Source organism: Artemia sp. Qi Xiang Cuo, chromosome 18 (genome assembly GCF_049724085.1).
Source record: "Artemia sp. Qi Xiang Cuo chromosome 18, ASM4972408v1, whole genome shotgun sequence".
Lineage (NCBI taxonomy): Eukaryota > Metazoa > Arthropoda > Branchiopoda > Anostraca > Artemiidae > Artemia > Artemia sp. Qi Xiang Cuo.
In genome coordinates, this window is record NC_142811.1 from 1120497 (window position 1) to 1144589 (window position 24093).

The following is a 24093-nucleotide window of genomic DNA, read 5'->3' on the forward strand; positions in this document are numbered from 1 at the left end:
CCTGCCTAATATTCTTCTAGTATGTTTCTCTGACGCTCAGTCCTAATGAAATATACCTAGGTATAATAAAAATAGAATACTTTAGAAACAAATTTGAGCTATATATTTGCATTAGGGGGGGTGGGGGTGGGGTAAAGTATAGCGGGTATGTATGCCTAATGTGATAGGTACAAGTTTTCTGCATATTATGAAGTAAGAATTGTTTTCTAACTTCACACTGCCCAAATAATCCCCCCGCCCCTAATGTGCAAATATATAGCCCAAATTATATATTTTCCATCTATTCTGTCACTTCTCTTTGTCTTGTCTTGCGCTAATCTGAAAGAAACTAACGAAAAAAGCTGATTCTATAATGCGTCAATGAATGAACAACTTGGGCGGTAGAGGCTATATTATACAAGGCCATATCATATATCATACCAATTTCAGATATGTATTGTATTTAAAGAATTGTCCTTTAAACAGGAAAAATATTAAAACGAAACAATAGTAAAAAAAGAGAAAAACGAGGATTATACAAGCCAGTGAAACATATGAACTAAAATGCAAATATTTCGGTCAAGACCTCCGCTTGACCGTCCTCAGTGCAGGATAATAACATCAAAATTACTAATAAAACTCCATGGATACTATAAATTTTTTTTTTTTTTTTTTCCAACCTTGAAACGAAACGCAACTAAAATTTGAAGACCCTCTCCATGTAACGGTGAAATTATTTAGGAAAAATATTGTTTTTGAAATTTTGGAACTTGTACATTTTGATAATAATAATCAGGCTTTCTTATATTATTAATTCTATAGCTTCAAAATGTTGAACTTCTGGGCCAAACAGCCTCTGGAGAAGATCTTGATAATTTAGGGAAACTAGCTGCTGATCTAAGAGAGGTCATTTCACTATCAAAACAGAGCCTTGATCTCCTGAAAAATCCGGCAAAGGGAAATGAGAATGTCATTGAAGACCCATTTGAGCTTGAATATGCCAGACTGAAGGTTGGTTTTATTTTTATTATATAAATCAATTTATATAATTTATTTATTCAGATAAATTTATTCAGAAACTCATTATCATAACCATGAAGCGATGGTAAAAGAGAGGGGCCCAAGACACACGCTACATTTTTCACCGAGCATTCATTTTGCTGTTGCTACTCTAGTATGTAGACAGTAAACATTCCGTCCTCTCCGTTCCCAGGAAATGAAATTCATTTATGAATTCCAATTTGGTTTTCGATTATGATGTACCTGTAATACGTTTTTATTATGATATGTGATATACCTATATGTGTATATAGCTATATTTATATAAAAAAAAAACTTCCGAAAAATAACTTTTTCAAAGAAAATTAAATGTCATTTTAAACTTAAGCTCAAAAAATACAAATACCTTTAAAAATTCAAAATCAAAACGACCAGAAATTACTATCAAAGAATAAATGAAACCCAAAACGAACAGAAATTAAATTAACAATCATAGCAAAAACATACAACAAGTAATAATATAAATGAATAAATAGATCTTAAAGAGAGTAACGCTTAAATTGAATATGAAAATCAAGTGTAAAACTAAAAAAAATATTTTCCTATTGAAGTATAAATGAAACTTAAAACGAACAGAAATTAAATAAACAATCAATTCAAACAAATATAAAATAGATATTAATTTAAATTAATAAATAAATCTTAAAATGAATGAAACTTAAATTAAATATGCAAATCAAGCTTGAAACGAACAATAATCACCACAAACAAGAGTTTGGGTATGACCTTCTCTCACTGTAAAAGTCTAAAACCTACTGCGTCATTGGCGCTTTACTGAAAATCAATTTTATGATAAATATGTTCTTTTGTACTTAATATTGAAAATAAACATTGAAATTATAGTAACATTTTGAACTGATAAGCTTTCAGCAATTAATATCATTATACATCAAATATTCAGTTTAATTTATTAGCTCTTTTTAAAGTTGTTTAAGATGAATATAGTTTCACTACAAACAAGTGTTTGGATACTGCCTCCTTTCCTAACTGTAAATAAAAACCACAAGCCTACTGTGTCATTGGCGCTTAACTGAAAATGAATTATATTACAAATATTTTCTTTTCCAGTTGTTACAGCATTGAAAGTAAAAATAAAATTACAGTGAAATAAATTCTTGAACTGATGGATCTTTCAACAATTAATATCATTATAGGCTACATCAAACATTCAATTTGATGTTGTTTGTACTTTCCAAGACTGTTCAAGACGCATATAGTTTTCAGTGAAGCGCCAATGACGCAGTAGGTCTTAGGCTTTTACAGTCAGAGAAGGAGGTCATACCCAAACTCTTGTTTGTAGTGATTTTTGTTCGTTTCAAGCTTTATTTGCATATTCAATTTAAGTTTCACTCGTTTTAAGATTTATTTATTGATTTACATTAATATCTATTGTATGTTTGTTTGCATTGATGGTTTATTTAGTTTCTGTTCGTTTTAAGTTTCAATTATACTTCAATAGGAAAATATTTTTTTTCGTTTTACACTTGATTTTCATATTCAATTTAAGCGTTACTCTCTTTAAGATCTATTTATTCATTTATATTATTACTTTTTGTATGTTTTTGCTATGATTGTTTATTTAATTTCTGTTCGTTTTGGGTTTCATTTATTCCTTAATAGTAATTTCTGTCATTTTGAGTTTGAATTTTAAAAGGTATTTGTATCTGCTGAGCTTAAGTTATAAATGGCCTTTACATTTTTTTGAAAAATTTATTTTTTTGAATGTTTTTTTTTTAATTAATTTTTGTTCGTTTCTGATTGCAAAAAGTTTCAAGTTTTTAAAAATTCCTTATTTCAAAATCAAACTTTAAAAAGAAAAAAACAAATATTCATTAAAGTATCAAAACTGGTATCAAAGTAACAATATCAAAGTGAAATAATGGGTTTGTGTTAACCTCGGAGTTTTTATTATCTGATGTTTGAATTATTTTTAACAAAATTGCTATCTCAAAATTTTTGTACGTTTTTATTATATGTGATATACCTATATATGTAAATAGCTATATTTATATAATAGATAGATAGATAGATAGATCGTGTATTTCAAAAGCCCAAGAGCCATATACACACAAAAATTATTAAAAATAGAAAAATTACAACAGAGGAAATTACGAAAGACACATTAACATGATACATAGCGAAAAATACCTTCTGGTAAATTACCAAAAAAATAACTTTAATTCCATATAATTAATAATAATTAATTTTAAAACATTTCCTTCTTTCTAATACCTACACTGTATACACACCAATACAAAATTTTATTGTTGGATTTCTACTTTGTAAAATTTTTTGAAGCAGCAAAACAATCACTTGTAAGTAATTTTCCTTTAAATCAGAGAACACCGAGCACTTCGGAGAAAATCGTCCAAATCTTCGTCCTCATCCCTACAAAGAGGCCACACATACCGACCATCAGGATGTACTATCCCCCTGTCGAACACCATTTGTCTGCTCTGGATTGGAAGGCAATTCGCCCTAAGCTGAATCCATCGACATGAAATCATAGCCGGTAAATTGAATTTAAAATTAATTTTCTCTCCAAAACTAGGTTTAACCTGATTATAATGATTCAATGTAGCAGAATTTAAAACCGGCCCTTGCCAATACTGAATTTCATAACCCTCTAAGATAAATCGTACATGGCTTACTAAATTTGTTGGTAGATCAGGGGAACCAAGACCGTCAATCTATGAGCAAGCCATTCCCACTTTTTCTTAGTAATGACCTAATTTAGGATGGCCGTGATGTCTTTGAACAAAAACTCAACCTCTGATAATTAGTGGCACTTTCTAGTCTATCTTCATTACACCTAATGATCTTCAACCAAAATCTAAGCATCAAAATAGACCTACGTAGTTCTAACGAAAACAGGCCCATATCACCTTTCAGAACCTGTGAATGAGTTGTCTGATGTAATCTAAACAGTCTTTTATAATACTGGAGCTGGAGGGACTCCAACTTCTGTGCCGCTTCTCAGCTCCATATTCTAATACTGGTAAAATTTTTGTATTAAATATTCTTTTATGCATTTTTAGGTTTTTAATTCCCATTATCGTCAGATATCTAAAAATTGCAGACATGGCCACTTTACCTCTATTAATTAGTTCATCAACATGACTCTTTAAACTTCCATTTTCCGATAAAACAAATCCTAAATATTTTATTCTTTTACTTACTTTCAGTTCCTTATTATTAAATTTAAATTTATAATTATCTTCGCCACTTGTTTTCCTTTTTTTAAAAATAACAACTTCACTCTTTTCAACATTCAGCCTTAGTTTTTTCATCTGCAAATATTCTTCTATAAGACTCAAAAGCGTCTGCAGATCTTGCGGTGTGCTAGCCACCAAAGCAATGCAATCATCTGCAAATAATAGTAGTGATAGTTTATGGGTCCCTAGACTAACATTCGGAGCCCATCTATTCTCTAGATAATCAACAATATCATTTATAAAAATGTTAAACAATTTAGGAGAAAGAGTGCTGCCTTGTTTTACACCCAGCTTAATATTAAAAAACCTAGAAAACCTGTTACCAACTAACACGATTCCACTCTCACAAATATACATACTCACTATCAACGTCACAAACAAATGAGGGAGGCCAATTCTAAACAGGGCATCCTTTAATAGCTCTCTGTCGACACTGTCGAACGCCTTGTGGAGGTCCAGAAATCCCACATAAAGACAAGTTTTTCCCTTTCCGTATTTATCAATTAATGCCTTTAAAATAAATATTGTATCTACTGTCCCGTACCCTGTCCTAAAACCTCCTTGTTCTTCATGTATTATATTATTTTTATTTAACCATTTAGAAGGCCTTGTATCTAGTATTTTCTCCATTATCTTACTTAAAGCAGAGACTAGCGCTATTAAACGGTAATTTATGTGCAACTTAGAGTTACCTCTCTTAAAAAGCGGCATAAGCAATGATCTCTTCCACTCATTTGGCCATTGTCCTGAAGTTAACACCTTATTACAAAGAAAAACGATTATCGACATAAAAATTGAAAGAACATTCTTAAATAACGTTATTGGTACACCATCAACACCCGCAGCCGAACCTCCTTTTAAATTCTTGAATACAAACCTCATCATTACTCACTTCCCCTACTAAATCATAATCATGTTCCTTCATGGGATAAACAACCATCTCTGTGGTATGTGTTACCTCTTGTAATTCTGCGCAATCACCTTCCAAGCTTTTTAGGTAATCAGGCCATGAATTGGCGTCTGGAGCCACCTGTGTCTTTCCTTTTTCATTTCCAGTATCATTCCTTATATAAACCCAAAACTTCTTAAAATCTTTGTTTCTAAAATGATCTGCAATGTCCAGTTTCTTCTTAATTTCAAGCTCTTTTTTTTCCTTTAAATTAACCTTTTATAATATCTCCTTTTATGTTTATGTTCGGCTAATCTTAAACTTTGCTCTTCAGTTTTATCACAATCTTTTAAAATACTCAATCAATATCTTACCTTTTCTTTCATTAACTTACTGTCCAAATCAAAATATCTCTCGTTTTTATTCTCGTTTTTATTCAGATTACACGATGCTGCACAACTGCAAATTATTTCATTTAACTCCATAATTATACCATGTATATCTTTTCCATCTTATTTTAACGCTTTCAACTTATTTGTTATATGCAACTTCATAAGCTCCCTTTAAAATTTTTCAAAATCATTATCATTTAAATCATATCTAATTCTTTTTCCTAAGGCCTCTAATTTAAGCTCCCCATTAGATAAATTTCTAACTCGAGGAACAACATCCTGAAGCTTCCCAGTCTTAAGCTCAGGCTTAATAGCTCTTTGATCAGATCCAACTAAATCTAGTACATCAATATCAGTTAATCCAGGTACAAATTTTGTATTAATCAGCACATAATCTACAACACTTGGAGTTTGGCCTGAAAGGAAATTAAACTCGCCCAGACCCTTATCATTTCCAAGCCTTCCATTCGCAATGATCAGACCATGTTCCCCGCAAAGCGCCAGGAGCTTTCTTCCCCAAACATTTATTTTTCTTTTTTCATCCTTATTACTTCGCGGTAATCTACAACGAATTGGGACCAAATCCCCTAAATCTGGGATTAATAAATCTGGAACCTCAACCTCAACGCCGGTATAAGCGTCGAAATCCCCCATCAAAACGCACTCAAAATCACTATAACTTTCTTGTATTAGCGACAATTCATCATCTGAAATTTCCCAAGTATTTTCTCGATTATAAGAACTATTTTGTGCAGGGATATACACAACGCCCCAAATTAATCTCTTCCTACATTTAAAAAAATACTCAGCCAAAGTAAATTTTCAGATCTACTATTAACTCTTTCATAACCAAAATACCACCATAATGTCTATTATTTCTTGCTGGTTTACGCACAACCTGTTCAACCAAATACCCTGGGCAAGGTGATATAGGAGAATGATCGTTCCATGTTTCAATAAACGAAATCACATCAAACGAAAGTAATTCATCATATAAATAAGGCAACTTATCACGTAGTCCTTGTATGTTCCATGACACTAAACTCAGTATATGGCTCTTTATTTCCTATGCGTCTATGCTTTCTGTCAGTGCATTAATATCACTAGCTATTTCTTGGAGTTTCTCGTTCCTGGCCTCTGTCGAAGAAAAGGCTAAATGGTAATACTCACGACTGCGACTATTAATATCTGTTAGCACTCGCTGTCTATTATCAATAAAATCACGGAAAAATACACTAGAAGGTTTTCTATTAAACTCTTTTCTTGAATAATGGTTTTCTCTGGATGCCGCATTACGAGTAACTGTTAAATGTAGCTCATTAGGGCTAATAAAACCACTAGCAGGTCTTTTAGTTGCCGATAATGCCTGAGAATAGGCTATTGATGGTATAACTGTCTCGGCATCGCTATTACTGGCATCACTATTTAGCCCCCTCGGGATAACAGCAGGGTAATTTGGGAGTCTAGCACTAGGGGGTGGACGAAGATTTTTATCTGGCGCCAAGTTATAATTAGCCTCAATCACAGACTATCCATCGTACCTGAATAGTCGGCCTTGGATAAACAGCTTGTCACCTCGTAGCATTGCATCACGGGCGTCGTTATGTGCAAGATTCATAATTTCCTTTAAGTGTTTACGGGCTTCTCTTTGTTTAGCTGTGTATTCTGGGGCCACCGATAGACCTGCCTTTCTCAATAAGGAACAATTTCTTAAGATGTAGTCTCTGATTTTGACCGAGTTTAGCTTCACTACTACTGGCCCTGATTTCAATCTAAAAATGTCACGTACATCACATCGACTTATTTTGAGAGAAGGCATAGCACGGTTTAATAAATCCATTATTTCTTGCTTCACAGTATACTCGCCATGCTGTTGCGGAGTATAATTATAAATAATCAAATTTGTTCTTTTCTGCTCTGTTTCGAGCTGGTTGGCTCGTTCAGATATGATTACTAGGTCTGATTTCACATTTTCCAGCTCTTTTTTAATTTCTTCATTTGTCTCAGCATTGCTTGATAGCTGTGTACTTTCTCGCAAAAACTGGGCATTTTGCATTTTCTCGGCCTCTAATGTTTGGTTTGTCATTTTCACACTTTGGATCTTATCGATACACAAATGTAGTCCTTAATTTGATCTAGTATTGTAACAAAGCAATAAGTTATTTTTCTTGTTTTCGAAAAAGATATTCACAATTTTGGCACAAAGCCACACACAGGTAAAAATTGGTTACGCAAGCTGTCCAGATTTAATCCTTTATTTTATCCGATTGAATTGCTCTTAACTCTCTGAACTCTGAATCAATACTGTACCAATAATATAGGTACATACATAATATGTATTTACCTATATTATGTGTACAATATACCTGTGTGCATATAATGTATGCATGTACCTTATGCGATATACCAATATACCTAAACTCATATATATATATATATATATATATTTATATATATATATATATATATATATATATATATATATATATATATATATATATATATATATATATATATATATATATATATATATATATATATATATATATATATATATATATATATATATATATATATATATATATATATATATATATATATATATAGTGGCGTATCCAGGATTTTGTTTCGGGGGGGGGGGCTGTCAGTCTACCTTTTTATAGCAGTCATGTGAGCAAGAAAATTATCTATCATAGTGCAAGATTTCAGGCGGGGGGTAGCTAGGTAAAGAAATGAAAAGTACACACTTGTCATGAGTATTTCTAGTTGTAGACTTTTTTTGTTTGAGAATGGATGACAAAATTTTGCCAACAAAGTCATGGAACTGCCACGAAGCAGCAGAACTTAGAAGATATAAAAAAACAGGTGCATTATTCCTCATATTTGCCTATAGGAACCTTGTTTTAGAGAACCAAATAAATAAAAATAATATTATATCAAAAACAATTGCCCAGAATTTGGTTTCGGAGGGGTGGGGGCCTCAGTCTACCTTATATAGCAGCCATGAAGGCAAGAAATGTATTGATATTAACATTGTTTACAGAGGATGAAGCACAATTAAAGTTTAAAAAACAAAATCAACTGCACTTAGAGAAACGAGGAACGAAAGACGACCTAACATCTCACAGTAACAGCCGCCGATCTTTTTTGGCTGCAAATCGATCAAAAACTTGGTCAGCATCGACCTGGATATCGTGGTTCAGGGTCATGTGAGCTAGTCCGTTCAGACGCTCCTCGCCCATTGAGCTCTGCAGATAAGTTTTTAATCGCTTTAGACATCTAAAGCTCCTCTCAGCAGAAGCGGTAGTCACTGGTAATGTCTGAAAAATCATCAAAAGCCTTCGAATGCATGGGAAAAATTTTGCATCGCATAACGCAAGAGTCGAAATTACAGTTGATGGTTTCTCAGACATTCCGAGCCACTTCTGTTTCCAAAGGACTAACTCACATTCGAGCGCACGTCTACCCCCGTGAAATCTCTCGTAAACAGCAACAGCGTTCACAAATTCATTAATATTTAATGACTCGCTGTTAGCTGGCAAAAGCCTTCCAATTTTGAAAGATGCCTCCTGATGGCGCAAAAATCTTTGATCAAGTTCTTCAATAAGTGAAGCAAAGTAAGTTTCGGACAATGACTCGCGATAAAAACCATGATGGACTCATTATCGTTGACGGACTTTCAGCGGATAGACCTTGGAACAGCCGGAGCCACATTTAACTCTTGTGCAAGCTCATAGACTTTCTGAAAAATTGTTTCAAAATTATTTTATTTTGACTGCAGTAAAGTATCAGAACATAGCTTAATATGCTGACAGCACTCAACTAAGTCTAAATCTTTGGCTTGCAGCGCCTTAGAGACAGAGAGCATTATGGCACTTACAAACTCTAGCATAGCCATCGTGAACATAAAGCTAAATTCGGTTGCTGCTGAAACCAACGCATTCGCTTTTGAAATAGCTTCCGTATCGCACCGTATGCTACCAACTATTTCCTCAAGTACGGAAATAATCGTACAATACAAAGACATAAAAACTAAAATGCAATCGTGACGCTCCACCCATCTTGTTTCCCACAACTTCAGAAGCTCTCTCACAGAACTATCGGGACAAACGACAGCGACCGCTTTTACAAACATATTCGTTCTTTTTGGTGAGGATGATAAAAATGATATAATCTGCTGTATAGTAGCAGAGGTTGACCTAACAAGTCCTACCCTACTAGTTTTACATAAAGCCAAATTTAAGCTGTGCGATGCACAGTGGGTGTAGATCACATGCGGATAAATTTTTCCTAATTTCTGCCTGTGCACCAGAATAGCAGCCTGACAAGTTGCTGGCCCCATCAAAACCAACCCCCACAAATTTCTTCATTTTTAAGCCAAACGCAATGCATTGGCCGATGATTTGTTCTGCTACTGCAGAGCCGGTGAGATTTCCACAAAAAGAAAACCCGAGAAACCGCTCTTCAAGTAAAGCACGAGTTTCATATTAGTATCTGACACCAAGAACTAACTAGAACTAATTAGGCTTGTCAGCATGTATACCAATAACTGTACAACGAACCTGAAGAATACTTTGACGCTATATGCTGATGACTGCAAGCTCCTAGGACTGGCCCAGAACGACCTAAATCTGTCAACTATGCAAGAAGATCTGGACAGACTATATAGATGGTCGTTGGATTGGTGTCTACAGTTCAATGCCTTAAAATGTAAAGTTCTACAACTTGGACGTAATAATCCAAAACTTGCGTATCACATAGGAGACTCCTATCTTGAGGCAGTCAGTGAGGAGAAGGACATGGGGGCTATTGTTGACAATGAGCTGAAGTTTCACTGCCACACACGAGCTCAAGTTGCAAAAGCAAACCAAGCCCTTGGCCTCATAAAGCGAACATTTACCACCAGGAAGTCAGGAGTTATTAAGAAACTGTATAAAGTCATGGTCCATCCTCACCTGAAATTTGGCATGACCCTAGCCTCTCCGTACTACAAGATAGATTTGAAAGTACTTGAGAGTGTCCAAAGAAGAGCAATTAAGCTTATCTCTGCATTCCAAGACAAATCTTACGAGGAACGTCTCACCTTACTCAAACTCCCTACCTTAGTATACCGTAGGAAAAGAGGAGACGTAATAGCAACTCGTAAGTTGCTAGGAAATGACCTATTAAGTCATGTCTTTTCCCCGTCCTTCTCAACTACCACAAGAGGACACACCAAGAAGTTGCAGGCCCCCGTTGCATCAAGCGAGAGCGCAAACAGTTCTTCTCAATCTGTTCTGTCCCACTCTGGACAGCCTATCCGAAGCCACCGTCCAATCTAAAACTCTAGATGCCTTCAAGAAAGGAGTTGATCAAGACTGGGCCAACGCCGGATGGAGACTGAACTGGGATGTCAAATCATAACCTTGGAACACCCCCAGCAAGATTTCTACAGGAGGCTCAACACCACCTTATATTACTGAACATGTGATTTACTGTAATTTAAGGTAATTTTCTTTGTTTTCTCTCATATGACCTGTCCTTTTCAGTGCTTAGTTTACATTGGAATTATAACAGCGTTTGAAACTTTGAATGAACCATCGCCTCTTAGTCCAATTCCTTATCGCAATTCATTCATTGCAGAGAAGCTAGTGCTTATAGCTGCGGGGGTTGAATAGTGAGAAATTTTTTCTGACATCTTGTTTGATTACAGGAGGCGATTGAACGTTTGATGATAAAATAATGATATAAGCTTGCTGGAGAAATGGATAGCCATTTAACAAGAAATGAAAAAAAAGAACGGGTGTTGCAAATAACTTAAAAGCGTGAATATTTCGGGACTTATTATATTGGCACTTAAAAAAAATAAGAAAAGAAATTTTTTTTTTTTGGGGGGGGGCCGCTCCGGCCCCTCCCTGGATACGCTACTGATATATATATATATATATATATATATATATGCGCGCATGTATGTATATATATATATATATATATATATATATATATATATATATATATATATATATATATATATATATATATATGTATATATATATATATATATATATATATATATATATATATATATATATATATATATATATATATATATATATATATATATATATATATATATATATATATATTATGATATACCTGTAATTTAGTTTTTTTTTATAATATATGAATCCTTACGTAAAAGTTTCACATTTATCGCTATTCTTTATGAGAGACTGCTCAAACCCAAGGGCCATTAGATTTGAATGAGAAGTATTTTTAAGCGGCTTTTAGTGTGAAGACCAAAAGTTGAGAAAAAGCCAGACCCCCTCATATACAGATTAATTTCCGTTATGCTTAATTTTTTAATATCTGAAAAACTTTTTTAATTTTTTTTTATTAGACAAACACAATGGTACAAAAAAATGTTAGTGAATACAAATATTCATTTTTGGTTTCGGGTAAATTGTTAATCCTGTATTCTCGGTTTTTTTCTATGAACTAAAATTTCTAAAGTTGAAGCTCTCTATTTTTTTTTCCATCGCAAAACTAAACTTCACTTCTAAAACATGTAAATCCCTTGTCTGAATGGATTTTGTACAAAATGTGAATTTTTTTACTAAAACGCCTTCTATATACCTTTCTCAAAATTATTTTCTCAAAAGGCTTGAAAAAGCATCAATTACCTCCAATGGTATTATCCTTACATAGTCTGGCTAAAAGTGATCTTTCAAACCTTGTAAGCCTCTCAGTTTTTTAAATTGTTTTTTTTTTTAAACTGAAAGGAATTTGTCAGTTAATATTTAGTAAGTTCTAGATAAAAAATATTTTAAATTTACCTACTCTTAGCTACATCACCAGCTTTTTAATTCACAAAGGGTCTTCAAACCTATTTTTAATTTCTTCAACTAATTATCAAGAAAGCAGGAAGGGTATGTGAAAGCACAGGATGGCTGGCCCCCAACTCCTCATTGCACTTCCTAGTTGAAGGGCCACGAAATGGAGATCAGCACTGCCGGTTCGGACCTTGAGGGTCTAGTGCCGTCATACTTATTTTCTTACTTACTTACTCACTGTACTTCTTTGCTGAAGGGCCACGAAACAGTGATCAGCACTGCCGGTTCGGACCTTGAGGGTCTAGTGCCGTTATACTTACTTACTCATTGTAATTCCTGGCTGAAGGGCCACGAAAAAGAGATCAGCACTGCCGGTTCGGACCTCGAGGGTGTAGTGTCGTCATACTTACTTACTTACTTACTTACTATCAAGCAATTGAAATTGTAAGAATTAGGACCCTCAGAAAATCAGCTTCTCAGTGTGAATGTTTTGGCTGTATATACCTGAAGTGTCTATTTTGTGACATGAAGGCTCGTTTAATGGCGTTCTTTTCTCGTTTGTTTTTATTTAGTTGGATTTCCACTACTACTCCTACTAATAACTCACCATAGAACCAAGCCGCCTGAGGCCAACACAGCTACGCACTCTCCTCCTCAATTGTAATCTATTTAAAACCTCCCTTTTTACACCCTCCCAGGTAGTTCCCATTTCCCTTAAATCTTTCTTTACGACATCCTCCCATCCCACACGCAGATGACCTGCTTTCCGTTTAACCCTAGACGGTTAGCCGAAAAGGACAATCTTTGGCAATCTATCATCCTTCATACGCAGAACGTGCTCTAGCCATCTCCACCTTTCTCAGATTATAGCCCTAGAAAGCAGGATTGAACTACACTTAAGTCCAGCGTGCTGTTTGAGATAAGGTCAGTCAGCCGGGTACGATTGATTTTGTGGTTTTCATTTAATTTTTTCTTGTTGCTGATGATGGCTGTTGCATATTTAATGAAAAATTTTCCACGTAAGTCGACCGTCTTGTTAATGGCAAGTCGAAAATCCTGAGGACTTTATTGGTTTATCTGCTAGCTGAAAATCCAAGTCTACAGTTTTGGGTAAATGCTAAAACATGACTTGACGTCTCAACGCTCCCCAAATGTTCCATTGTACCATCAAATTTTAAATCGAAACAAACTAAAAATGTTCACAACTATCAGTTTCATAATATTTTTGAAAGTTTGAAGGCTCAAATTGTAGAATTGGTGGTCGTGACGTCGTTGTTATATATCTATATCAATATATATATATGTATATTTATGCTGTGTGGAGATTTCTTAAACTGTGTGGAGATTTCTTAAGCTGTGTGGAGATTTCTTAAACGTAATGGTGATCAGAATAGTGTCGAACCTGTGATCTCTGAGCAAGATTGGGTGTCCCACTTTACTTCTGAGTTCTCTCCACCCGAACAAGATCTTGAAGATAAATATGAAGTCGAACTTGATAAGTTCATGGAATTGCCTAGTTCTGGTGTTGGCTACATAGTAACTGTTCCTAATCTGATTCGTGCAATTTCAAAATTAAAAAGAAACAATCGAAAGGTGTCGACAAGTTGTGTGGGTTGCATCTTGTACATGGTACTGCTGGTCTCCTGAGTCATTTAGAGCTTCTATTCCAAATTATCTTTAATTCTGGTCTCGTTCCCGACGTTTTTGGTACTGGAGTAATTACACCTATTTTGAAAAAAGGGAAAAATCCGTTTGAATGCGTATCTTACCGCCCTATAACTGTTTCGCCGGTTTTATGTAAGCTTATGGAATTGCTAGTTATAGATCATATTGCTTTTCAATGTTCTACCCCCGATAATCAGTTCTGATTTAAAAAAGGTGTTGGTCGCGAGCACGTCCATTATATTCTTGCTAATATATTAATAGAAGCTGATGAACTGAATGAATCCCTTATTCTAGCGAGTCATGATGTTAGACGTGCTTTTGATTCTGGGATACATCCCCAGTTATTAGTGTCTGCTCATAAACGTGGTGTGGACCGATCGGTTATTTTGCCTTTTCGGGATATGTATAAGAAGCTTCGAGTCCAAGTTAAAGTCCCGTCTCCTAACGGGCCGATTGTATTACCAAAAGCTATTCCGGTTAGAAAGGGCATTAGGCAGGGTGCAATTTCGTCACCCCGGTTGTATAATAATAGTGTTCTCGAGGCCCAAAAGTTAGTGCAAATGAGCTGCATTTTCCGAGGTTTGGATGTAACATTACTTAATTACGCAGATGATATTTTTAATTTAAGTAGATGTTTGTCTCGTATTGAAGAAAATTTTCAGATTCTAGATGATGCTTATAGAGAGATAGGCCTATCTTTTAATGCAAGTAAAAGCGAGATTGTTGCTTTCAATAGGAGAAATGCAGATTGTATAGATCTTGCTGTCAAATTTGGTGCTCAAGAGGTTCCACTGTCTGACTCCATAATGTACTTAGGAATGCCTATAGGTCATAACATGGCATCTACACGTGCTCGCCAAATAAGTAATTTCGCAGAAAAGGCACGTAAGGCTTACGGGGCGCTATCTTCAACTAAAGCGAAATATAATCGACAAATTCGAGCTAGGCTATATAATGCACTGGTGATCCCACACTTTCTGGCTTTATCACCGTTTTGGCATATATTTAGTGTTAGTGATAAAAGAAACCTTCGATCACTTTTTTACAAATATGCAAAATTTCTTTTAAATACCCCACCGTGGGTTAAAAATTCCAAGATGTCTGCAAGGTTCGGTATCACAGATCCGATTGCTGCTGTGACGAAACGTCGTTCTGAATTTTTGGGGTCGCTTGGGCCTAGTAGTCTGGCAATTGCAAGTCGTCCTTCGTGAGTTTTTGTAATAATGTCTTTATTTTTTGGCGGTTTATCGTAACGTTTTTTTTTTTTTTTGCAGTTAAGTGTTTTTTTTGTTTTTTTTTTCTTCTTCTTTATACTCCATTCGTGCCATTTGTGGTTTTGTATAGAGTGGGTGAATAAAATTATCTATCTATCTATCTATCTATATATATATATATATATATATATATATATATATATATATATATATATATATATATATATATATATATATATATATATATATATATATATATATATATATATATATATATATATATATATATATATATATATATATATATATATATATACAAATATATAATATAATATATATCTAAATTTAATTAATTGTATTAGAATATATTATATTAATTAGATAGACATATATATTAATATATCTATATACAAGATATAATATAATTAAGATATAAATATATCTATATTTTTAAATTACTTTTTTTATTTATGTTTATCAAATCTGCATTTTCTGTTCTAGGCGGAACTAGGTGACTCAGAACCTGAAGACACAAATAATACTGGAAAGCTTAACGGAAGCCAGTCATTGAGTCTTACAGAAATATCAGAAAATATTCAATTAACAGACGAGGTTAGTACTCTTGTTTTATATCCTGTAAAGGTGAATCTAGTTAGCGTGGCCTCATAATGCTGTCGGGGTGGATATTTTTGACGGGTTAGCTGACCCAGACCCATGACAACGAATGTCCTTGTGGGGTAACATAAACATTTTACATTATGTTTGACATTAATGACATTAATGTCTGAAAGTCATGATCTTCTAAGATGTCTAATGAATGTCTAAAATGTCTTGCAAATTCTAATACTTGAACAAAAAACCGTTTTAGGGTGTGCTCTTTAGGGCGTATGTTTTTCCTGGCGTATAGACAGATGTATTTATTGAAAAGCGATGAATAAAGAACTTTATAAAAAATTTTTATATTTTAAAGAAGAAGCTGAAAATACATTCAACGATGGTAACGATAAAATGCTTATTTCAAGAACAACTCACACAACTGTCAACACAGCGGAACTTTTGTTTTCCTCATTGAGCTAGAATAAACAAAGAACGAAAAGAAATACAAAGTAGAAACCCATAAAGTTAATTCGATGTTACATTTACCCAAGTTAAGAAATTACATGACATAATTATCAAGGCCATATCCAGGGGGTAGGTTGTTTGCCTTCCCCCCTGAAATGTTTGTCCAACTACAAGGAATGTAAACGAATTTTTGATGCGTTTAAAAAAAAATTTCTACTCCCCTCCTCCCCCCAAACAAAAATCCTGGATATGACCCTGGTAATTACACAGATTCTTTAGGATACAATATTTAAAAAAAAGTAGAAACGAAATTTTGTTCTCATGTCGCAAGACGTTCGACTCTTGTTTGGGAATAGGTGCTGCCGCTTGGCAGTAGGTTCTCATGGGGAATTTTGACGGCTCAGCTTCTGGCGGTATATTTACAGTTCCAGAATAATAAAACACCTACAATTTTGGAAATAAACTTTTTTTTAAAACAACGGTTCGCATTCTCATTTCTTTTTTTTTGTGATTGTAGATTGTTATTTTTCTTCATGTATTATTTTTTTCTTTAGTTTTTTCTATTTTTTGTTTTCTATCCTTTAGTTACTAAACTTGGCAAATCTGATTAGGCAAAACAAGCATAAATTTTGGAATTGTTTTGCGATGCTACCGGGTGTGACGCTTGATTTTAAATAAAGGTCAATATTCTAACTCTCTTTTTCATTCAGATTTATTACCATTCTTCTTCATTTTATTTTTCTTTACTATTTCCCTTCATTTTGTGAGTTTAATTTTCATCATCCTTTACTTTCCGAAATTAAAAAAAAATTGAAGGACAAAAATCTTTTGTGCCCTTTTCATGAAGTTGTTTATGGTTCATATTTATTTTCTTACGGCTTATTTACGTTTATTTAATGTTAAAACCTTGAACATTTTTAAAACTCACTGTTTTTGAATTACAGCACTATTCCGGGGTAAAGGTGCAGATCACGGGACAATTTGTTTAACCCCCAAAATTATGAAAACTGCGTTTAAATAATCATGAATATTTACTTAACTCCTTCCCAAAGAAGCAATGATTTATTTTATCAACCCCCCTCCCCCGGAAGGAAAATATATAGCCCATTTTATGTATTTCGATTATATTTTACAACATTGAACTGTGGACGCTAAAAGAGTATTGCTATTGTAGAAATATAATGGGAATATATAAAGTTGGCTATATATTTATCTATCACGGAGGGGGTGTTTGCAAAAGTAATGCCCCTTTATTAGTGAGAAATGTAAGTATTTATGAATGTTTTCAGAATTAGTGAGTTTCCTTCAATGGAGTCCCCTTTACCTATTCTTGGATGCTCCTGTTTTGGGACTTTAGATCAGTTCTTGTTCATCTTGGTTTTTCTTATTGTTTGTGTATTTTTTTCCTTCATTCAGTTTCCAGAATTAGCAAATCTCGAAGGACAAAAATGTCGTGCGCCTTTTAGTCACTCATGGGGACCTATTGAATATCACAATGCTATGATTGTCGGCTTGGAAGGCATTGAAGTCTTGAATGGGGAACCTAGTATAAAGGTTAGTTTCAATAATCTTATATTGATTAGACTACATCAGTCTTAACGATTGATTAGACTACATCAGTCTTAACGAGATGATGTCGATTTCTTTGGGCAGATTATACATTCGCTTGATTATGTTGAGACGTTACTAAGTAAACTTAATATTTGAAAAATCTGTCAGATCAAAACACAACATGACGGGGTACTTACGAAAAAAAGGATAAAAGAAACAAATTAAAATAACCGAACTGACTGAGAAAACAAAAAAGGGATCCAAAATTACGAAAAAAGAGGAAGAAAATAAGTTAAAAATTGCTGCTTGCATCGAAATTGAGCCTCTGTGACTAGCCAGAGCTTCCACCCCTGTAACAAGAGATACATCTTCTCATTGTAGACTTACGAGTCTATACAAAACAAAGAACTTGGAATAACAAAACATTATTATGTTATTATATATATTTATTCATTTAACGTATGTAAATAGACCGTGTTTACGCATTATTTCAAGGTAGTTGATTTCTATCCTGGGATCCCCAGGAAGTAAAAACGTTCCGTTTATTTGAGCTTTGTCTTTCAAAGCGTATGCACACTACCTCAGTGCCACAAGATAAAGCCAAGTGAATAGTTGGGCTTCATTAGTGGTGGCACTGTACCAAAAATGGTCTAGATTTCCCCGGGAAAATACACCCTCTCGGGTACTTTTGACGGCCAATGAGAATCCGGGAAATGACGACATGCCACTCATTGAGGCTTTTTCATTATGGGTGTCTGGTTTCCGCCAAAATTGATTATAAAATTTTCTGAGCTTACTGAATCTGACTTTCAGGCCAATAATAAAATACAGACGTTCACAATGAAAACATGTCAAAGCTTTTTATGAATAGGAAAGGACAAAATGTAAATTTAAATCTAAAAATATGAAATCATTGTATGAAACGTTAAACCTGTAACATGAAGAAATGAAGTAAAAAAAACAAACATAGATTACAATTAACAAAGAAGCCAAACTTTAGATTAGCATAATTTACCGCAAATAATGGAGATGTTGTCATTGTCTTAACCCCTTAATAGACTAGAGCGTCATTTAAATTTTTACTGAAAACAAAATATATTTTACGTACCATTTATCTTCTTCATCATATAAAAATGAAATACCGCCCCAACTTCCAAGAATTTTCGTTTTTTCGATATCAATACATCACAGACAATTTCGTTTTATTAGTCTTACATGTGATTATTTGAAAAAAACTACCGTTTTCTAAAGAGTTAAAGAGGCTGAGTCACAAGTTCGAACCTTAAAACGTACAGGGATTAGGAGGTGCAGTTGGGGGGCTGCCGCCCCCAAACCCCGCTTCCGTATATGAAAGGGGCTGTGCCCTCCTCAACACCTCGCTCTTTAAGCTAAAGTTTGACTTTCTCACAACTCTTTTTTAATCAATAAAAACTTTAGCGTAAAGAGCGAGGCGTTGAGGAAGGCACAGCCCCTTTCATATACGGAAGCTGGGGGGTAGGGGGCGGCCGCCCCCCAACTGCATCTCCTAATCCCGGTACGTTTTAAGGTTCGAACTTGTGACTCAGCCTCTTTAACTCTTTAGAAAACGTAGTTTTTTTCAAATAATTTCTGCACGTTTTTGTACAGTTTATAACTTATTATTGCTTGAGTAACTGTTAGCTGATCTTTTCAGGAGTTAAAGATGGGGGGCTGCCGCCCCCCAAACCCCCTGCTTTTGAAGATTCTTGTGTTAAGGCATTTAATTCCTGAATACTCAAATCAAATGCACAGTAAGATTTTTATCAGCCGCCCCAGGCCCCATGTTATCAAAGCAGTGGAGACTTACCTGTAACCTGAAGGCCGACTGTGATATTCTTCTGGAGACGCCTGTTGAGCCGAAGGGTTTAATAGATTGGATTTAAAAAAGAAACAGAGTTTCTTTTTTAAATTTTGAATTCAATATATAAAATAATCTCTCTGACGGGGAATCGAACTTTGATCTTCCTCCTGTCCGTCAAGAATAGCGACCACTGTACCACAGAGACATTACATTATTTTTATTCTGTGCGATGTATTTTTGACGCAAGCAAATCCCCTCAAAACTTGATATTTGTTTTTTGGAAAACAGGGAAGGAGTGATCGGATTGAGCTGAAATTTAAGGATAAGCTCCCAGGCCCCAGGAAAGCTTATCCTCTAGATTTCAGCCCGATCAGACAACGTTAAAGGGGGGCTGTGGTGGGAAAAATTAACATGGGCTCTTATAGGAAAACGAGGTTTTTCGTAAATGTAAATTCGGGGGATAATTTTTTCGGTCTGAAAATATCAAAGGCCCTAACAGGTCAATTTCCGGTTCGAATGAGTCCTCATTCACCCGGATCCGTTGCCAGCTGTGGCCTGTAGGCGTGTCTGATAAAAAAAAATGAGAAATGAACTTTAAATGGCTATATTTGGTTTTCGGAAAACAGGGAAGGAGTGATCGGATTTAGCTTAAATTTCGAGGATAAGCTCCCAGGCCCTAGAAATGCTTATCTACTAGATTTCAGCCCAATCGGATAACGCTAAAGGGGGGCTGTTGTCGGAGGGTCGAAACATCCGGCCCACTTTTACCCATGAAGATAAAGTCGGAGGGGGTGAAATTTTGCACGTTTCTTAGTTAGAGCTTGGGCTACAAAATGCGATCACCGCTGTCTCTCTGCGACCGCTAGGACCGGAAATCGCTTAACATTGTGGTGGGTCGCCTCTTTATAGAGGCACAGGTGTGCCTCCTTGATTATTAAATTCATCCCTTTCAAAAGCATAGAAAATCCCCGGGGAAAATGCACATGCTCTTCGGTACTTGTGACAGCCAATGAGAACCCGGAAAATGATGACGTGCCACTCATTGAGGCTTTCTCTTTCAAAGCCTATGCATCTTGGAATAGTGGATTAAAGTGACTTTTCTTGCAAAGAAAAGACACATAGAGATCGCCAAGTGATTTTTTATTTGGTTTCGAAAGTATGCAAAAGTCTTTGGTTGATTGAAAGTATTTTAATTGATTTTTCTTTTGTTTCAAAGAGGTCTAAATTTATTTTTTCAGTATGGCGGTGAAGTTTAGGGAAAGTAAAAGAATTGTTTCCTTTTAAAGCAAATTATTGAGCATAATTGTAAATCAGGCACACGCCGAGGGGGAGGGTGGGGGCTTGTGATTATTATGATTCTTCTCATGCAATAGATCCTGTATGGGCTTTGCATATAATTGCTTACCCCCTCCTAGTAGAAACAGCTGCATGTTGACTAGAAAAGAAAATATTGTTTTCCCTGAAAAAGGGCCAACAAACTCTTTTCGTTTTCTGAACACGTTGAAATTTAATGTTGTAACTTCTTGAACTAAGTGGACTCTAATGTACCAAAAAAATTGAAGTTTTGAGGGCTGGATTTTGCCACTGGAAATGGGGACCAAAAAGGGCAAAAATGTTTTTTTTTTCCGAATGACTTGAAACTTTCAAGGATTGTTGTCTAGGCTTAGAGGGCCACATCTTTTTGATTGAACGGGGAAGGTTGTTGGGGGCCTGGAAAAGGACATAAAAACTTATTGTTGTTGGTGTGTATGAAACTTCCAGCTATAAGTCCCAGGATCAAAGAGAATGATCGTTAAATCGATTTAAAAAAAGTTGTCAAGTTAAATGGGGCCAGAGGCAAATGGGGCGAAAGAGGGCTAGAAACTTTTGAAAAACCCCTGACAGGTACTTCCCGATCGGATTTGTAGTTACATGTATGTAGGGCCAAGAAGAAAAACCTTACCGAAGACGAAAAATTCTGAAAGAACGGATTGTATCGATTCGTGAGGTTAGAAACTATGCGTAATGTTTCTCGGCCTTTTTTTGAAATTAAATAAGAAAAACATGTTTTTTCAACTGAAAGTAAGGAGCAACATTAAAACTTAAAACGAACAGAAATTATTACGTATATGACGCGTGTTACTCCTCCACAACCCCTCGCTCTTTACGCTAAAGTTTTTAGTACTTTAAAAAAAAACGTCTTATTGTATCAATTAAACAGACATAGTGTTTCAGGAGTTGTTCTTAAAGAATTGGGACAGAATTCAAACTTAATCTTTTTTATAGCTTTTCTTCAGTTTTGAATCATCCCTGAAACAGAGCACCCTTATTAAAATTTGTTTGTGGAGGATGTTAAAGTAATTGCAGTGGTGTTAACACAAAATTCATGAAAAAAGTCTATTGACTAAAGACAATTCTATATATAAAAACATATGTAGATAGCGCTTTGTTTCAGAAAAATGGCCAAAATAAAGGTTAGCCGCATGCAAAATGTATTAACTATGATTATTCTGCATAATATGAAGTAAGAATTGTTTTCCTAACATGTTTCCATCTCTCAATCAATCAATCATTTTATGAATATTAAAACACTATTACAAACGTAAACAAGTTATTCGGCCCAAGAAGCCAGGCTTGTGGGCCATACAACACAATAACCAAGCACTAAAAGAACGACAAATAATACCCTAAATTAAACAATACATATGAATTGAAGATGAAGGAGAATAAACACTAGCATACAGCAAAAAAAAAATGAAAAAAACTGGTAATTATTATTATAATAGAAATAAACAGAAACAAAAAAGTAGAGAAACAGGAAAGACAAAAAAAAAAAAAAAAAAAAAAAAAAAAAAAAAAAAAAAAAAAAAAAAGTAGGAAGATTCCTGAATTTTTTTTCTTCTTTTCCCTTCCTTCCCTCACTTTTTTCTTTTAAGAAGAACAGGAGAGAGATATCTGTTGGGATAGAAGTTAGATCAAGTTAGATCTCTAGCAAAACACTTTTTTTCTTTCCACTTTTATTTTCATCTCGTTTTATTTTTAAATGGAAAAACAGTGTGGTATAAGTTATTTGTAGAAATTTACAGTTTTTAGAGATGTATGGTGCTAGAGGAAAAAAGGAAATTGCATTGAACTGTAGATGACAGCGAACAGTATGTATACAGCGATCCCAAAAATGCTAACAGCCAGAAATTTGAAAAAACAGTATGCACATAAAAAGAAAATAAATATCAAGGTGATTCAAATATATTTATTTAGGCGATGCTTTCCATTTGTTGCAGTGTATCTATTTTAGAGTACTGTTAAAGCGACTATTTTATTCATCTTCAAAAGGGGATACTATAGCCAAGTGTCTATGCAGTGCAAGGAAACAAATGCATTTTGGAATCCTTTTTTTGACATCTTGAGTAGTTGAATGGAGCTATTAAAGATCCTCAGGATATTATATTTTATTTGAACTGTTTTCTTTTATCCACTTAACGTTACAGAAAAACATTAACCGCCAACGAAGAGCAGGGCTTATAAAGTTTTTATAGTGATAAAACAAAATAACCTGGTTAGCCCCCCCCCCCAAAAAAAAATAACAACAAAGAAACATAATATATGAAACATAAAAAACCAAGAAACGCTGCGGAAAAGGAACATGGAATGCTACCCCCAAACATGGGAACATTAAAATAAACACACATAAATAAATAATTGTAATATATTTCATAAATAATTGTAATATATTTTAATATTCCATCATAAATAGTCAACAAATAATCTTTAATATTTTCTTCTTTAACTTCAGCTGAAGTATCCGGGATGAATGAATTAGAGTTTTATCATTTAACTTATATTCGTTTGAAATTAATGGTATTTGGTATCTAATTTAAAATCCAGATATTTCAGAACTATTATAGGGAATTCGGTACGTTCTATATTGCCTAAGAGTCGAAGGAGGAGGCATTTTCAAACACAAAATCCAATAAATGCTTGGATTTTGTGTTTGAAAATGCGATATCGAAGGATTGTCTTCTCTTATATGTTTTAAACCTAAAAAGAATATTGTTTCCTGGATCGTAACTATGAACTGGCCATATTATTCATCTAGTGACTTCATTGTTCAGAATAGGAGTGGCACCAGGACCGGTTTCCATACTAGATTTTCAGGACCTAATGTGTGGAACTCTGTTCCTGAGAGCATTTGAGTGGCTGAGCACCTGGGTTTATTTAAAAATGAATTGAAAAAATACTTGTTAGGTCAAAATTCAAAGTTTTTTTTCCTATTTTATAGTTAATTATTTGTTAGTAGATGAGTTGTATGTACCTGGCCAGTCGCAAGTGGTTTTCTATTATTATTATTATTATTGTTATTATTATTATTATTTGTTGTTCCTTTGTTTATAGTTAATTATTAGTTAGTATAGGAGTTTTATGTACCCGCCCAGTCGCAAGTTCTTTTTTGTATCTTT

At 34.4% G+C, this 24093-nt stretch overlaps 1 protein-coding gene across 1 annotated transcript in view; it reads left to right on the top strand.

Annotated features, from left to right (window-relative positions):
- LOC148941108 (zinc finger CCCH-type with G patch domain-containing protein-like) overlaps positions 1 to 24093 on the top strand; it is a 73610-nt gene that overhangs the window by 20996 nt on the left and 28521 nt on the right. The window contains exons 2-4 of the mRNA XM_089103818.1: positions 802 to 990; positions 15727 to 15837; positions 17704 to 17841. Coding sequence (XP_088959944.1) covers positions 802 to 990; positions 15727 to 15837; positions 17704 to 17841 — 438 coding nt within the window. The remainder of the gene's footprint in view (positions 1 to 801; positions 991 to 15726; positions 15838 to 17703; positions 17842 to 24093) is intronic.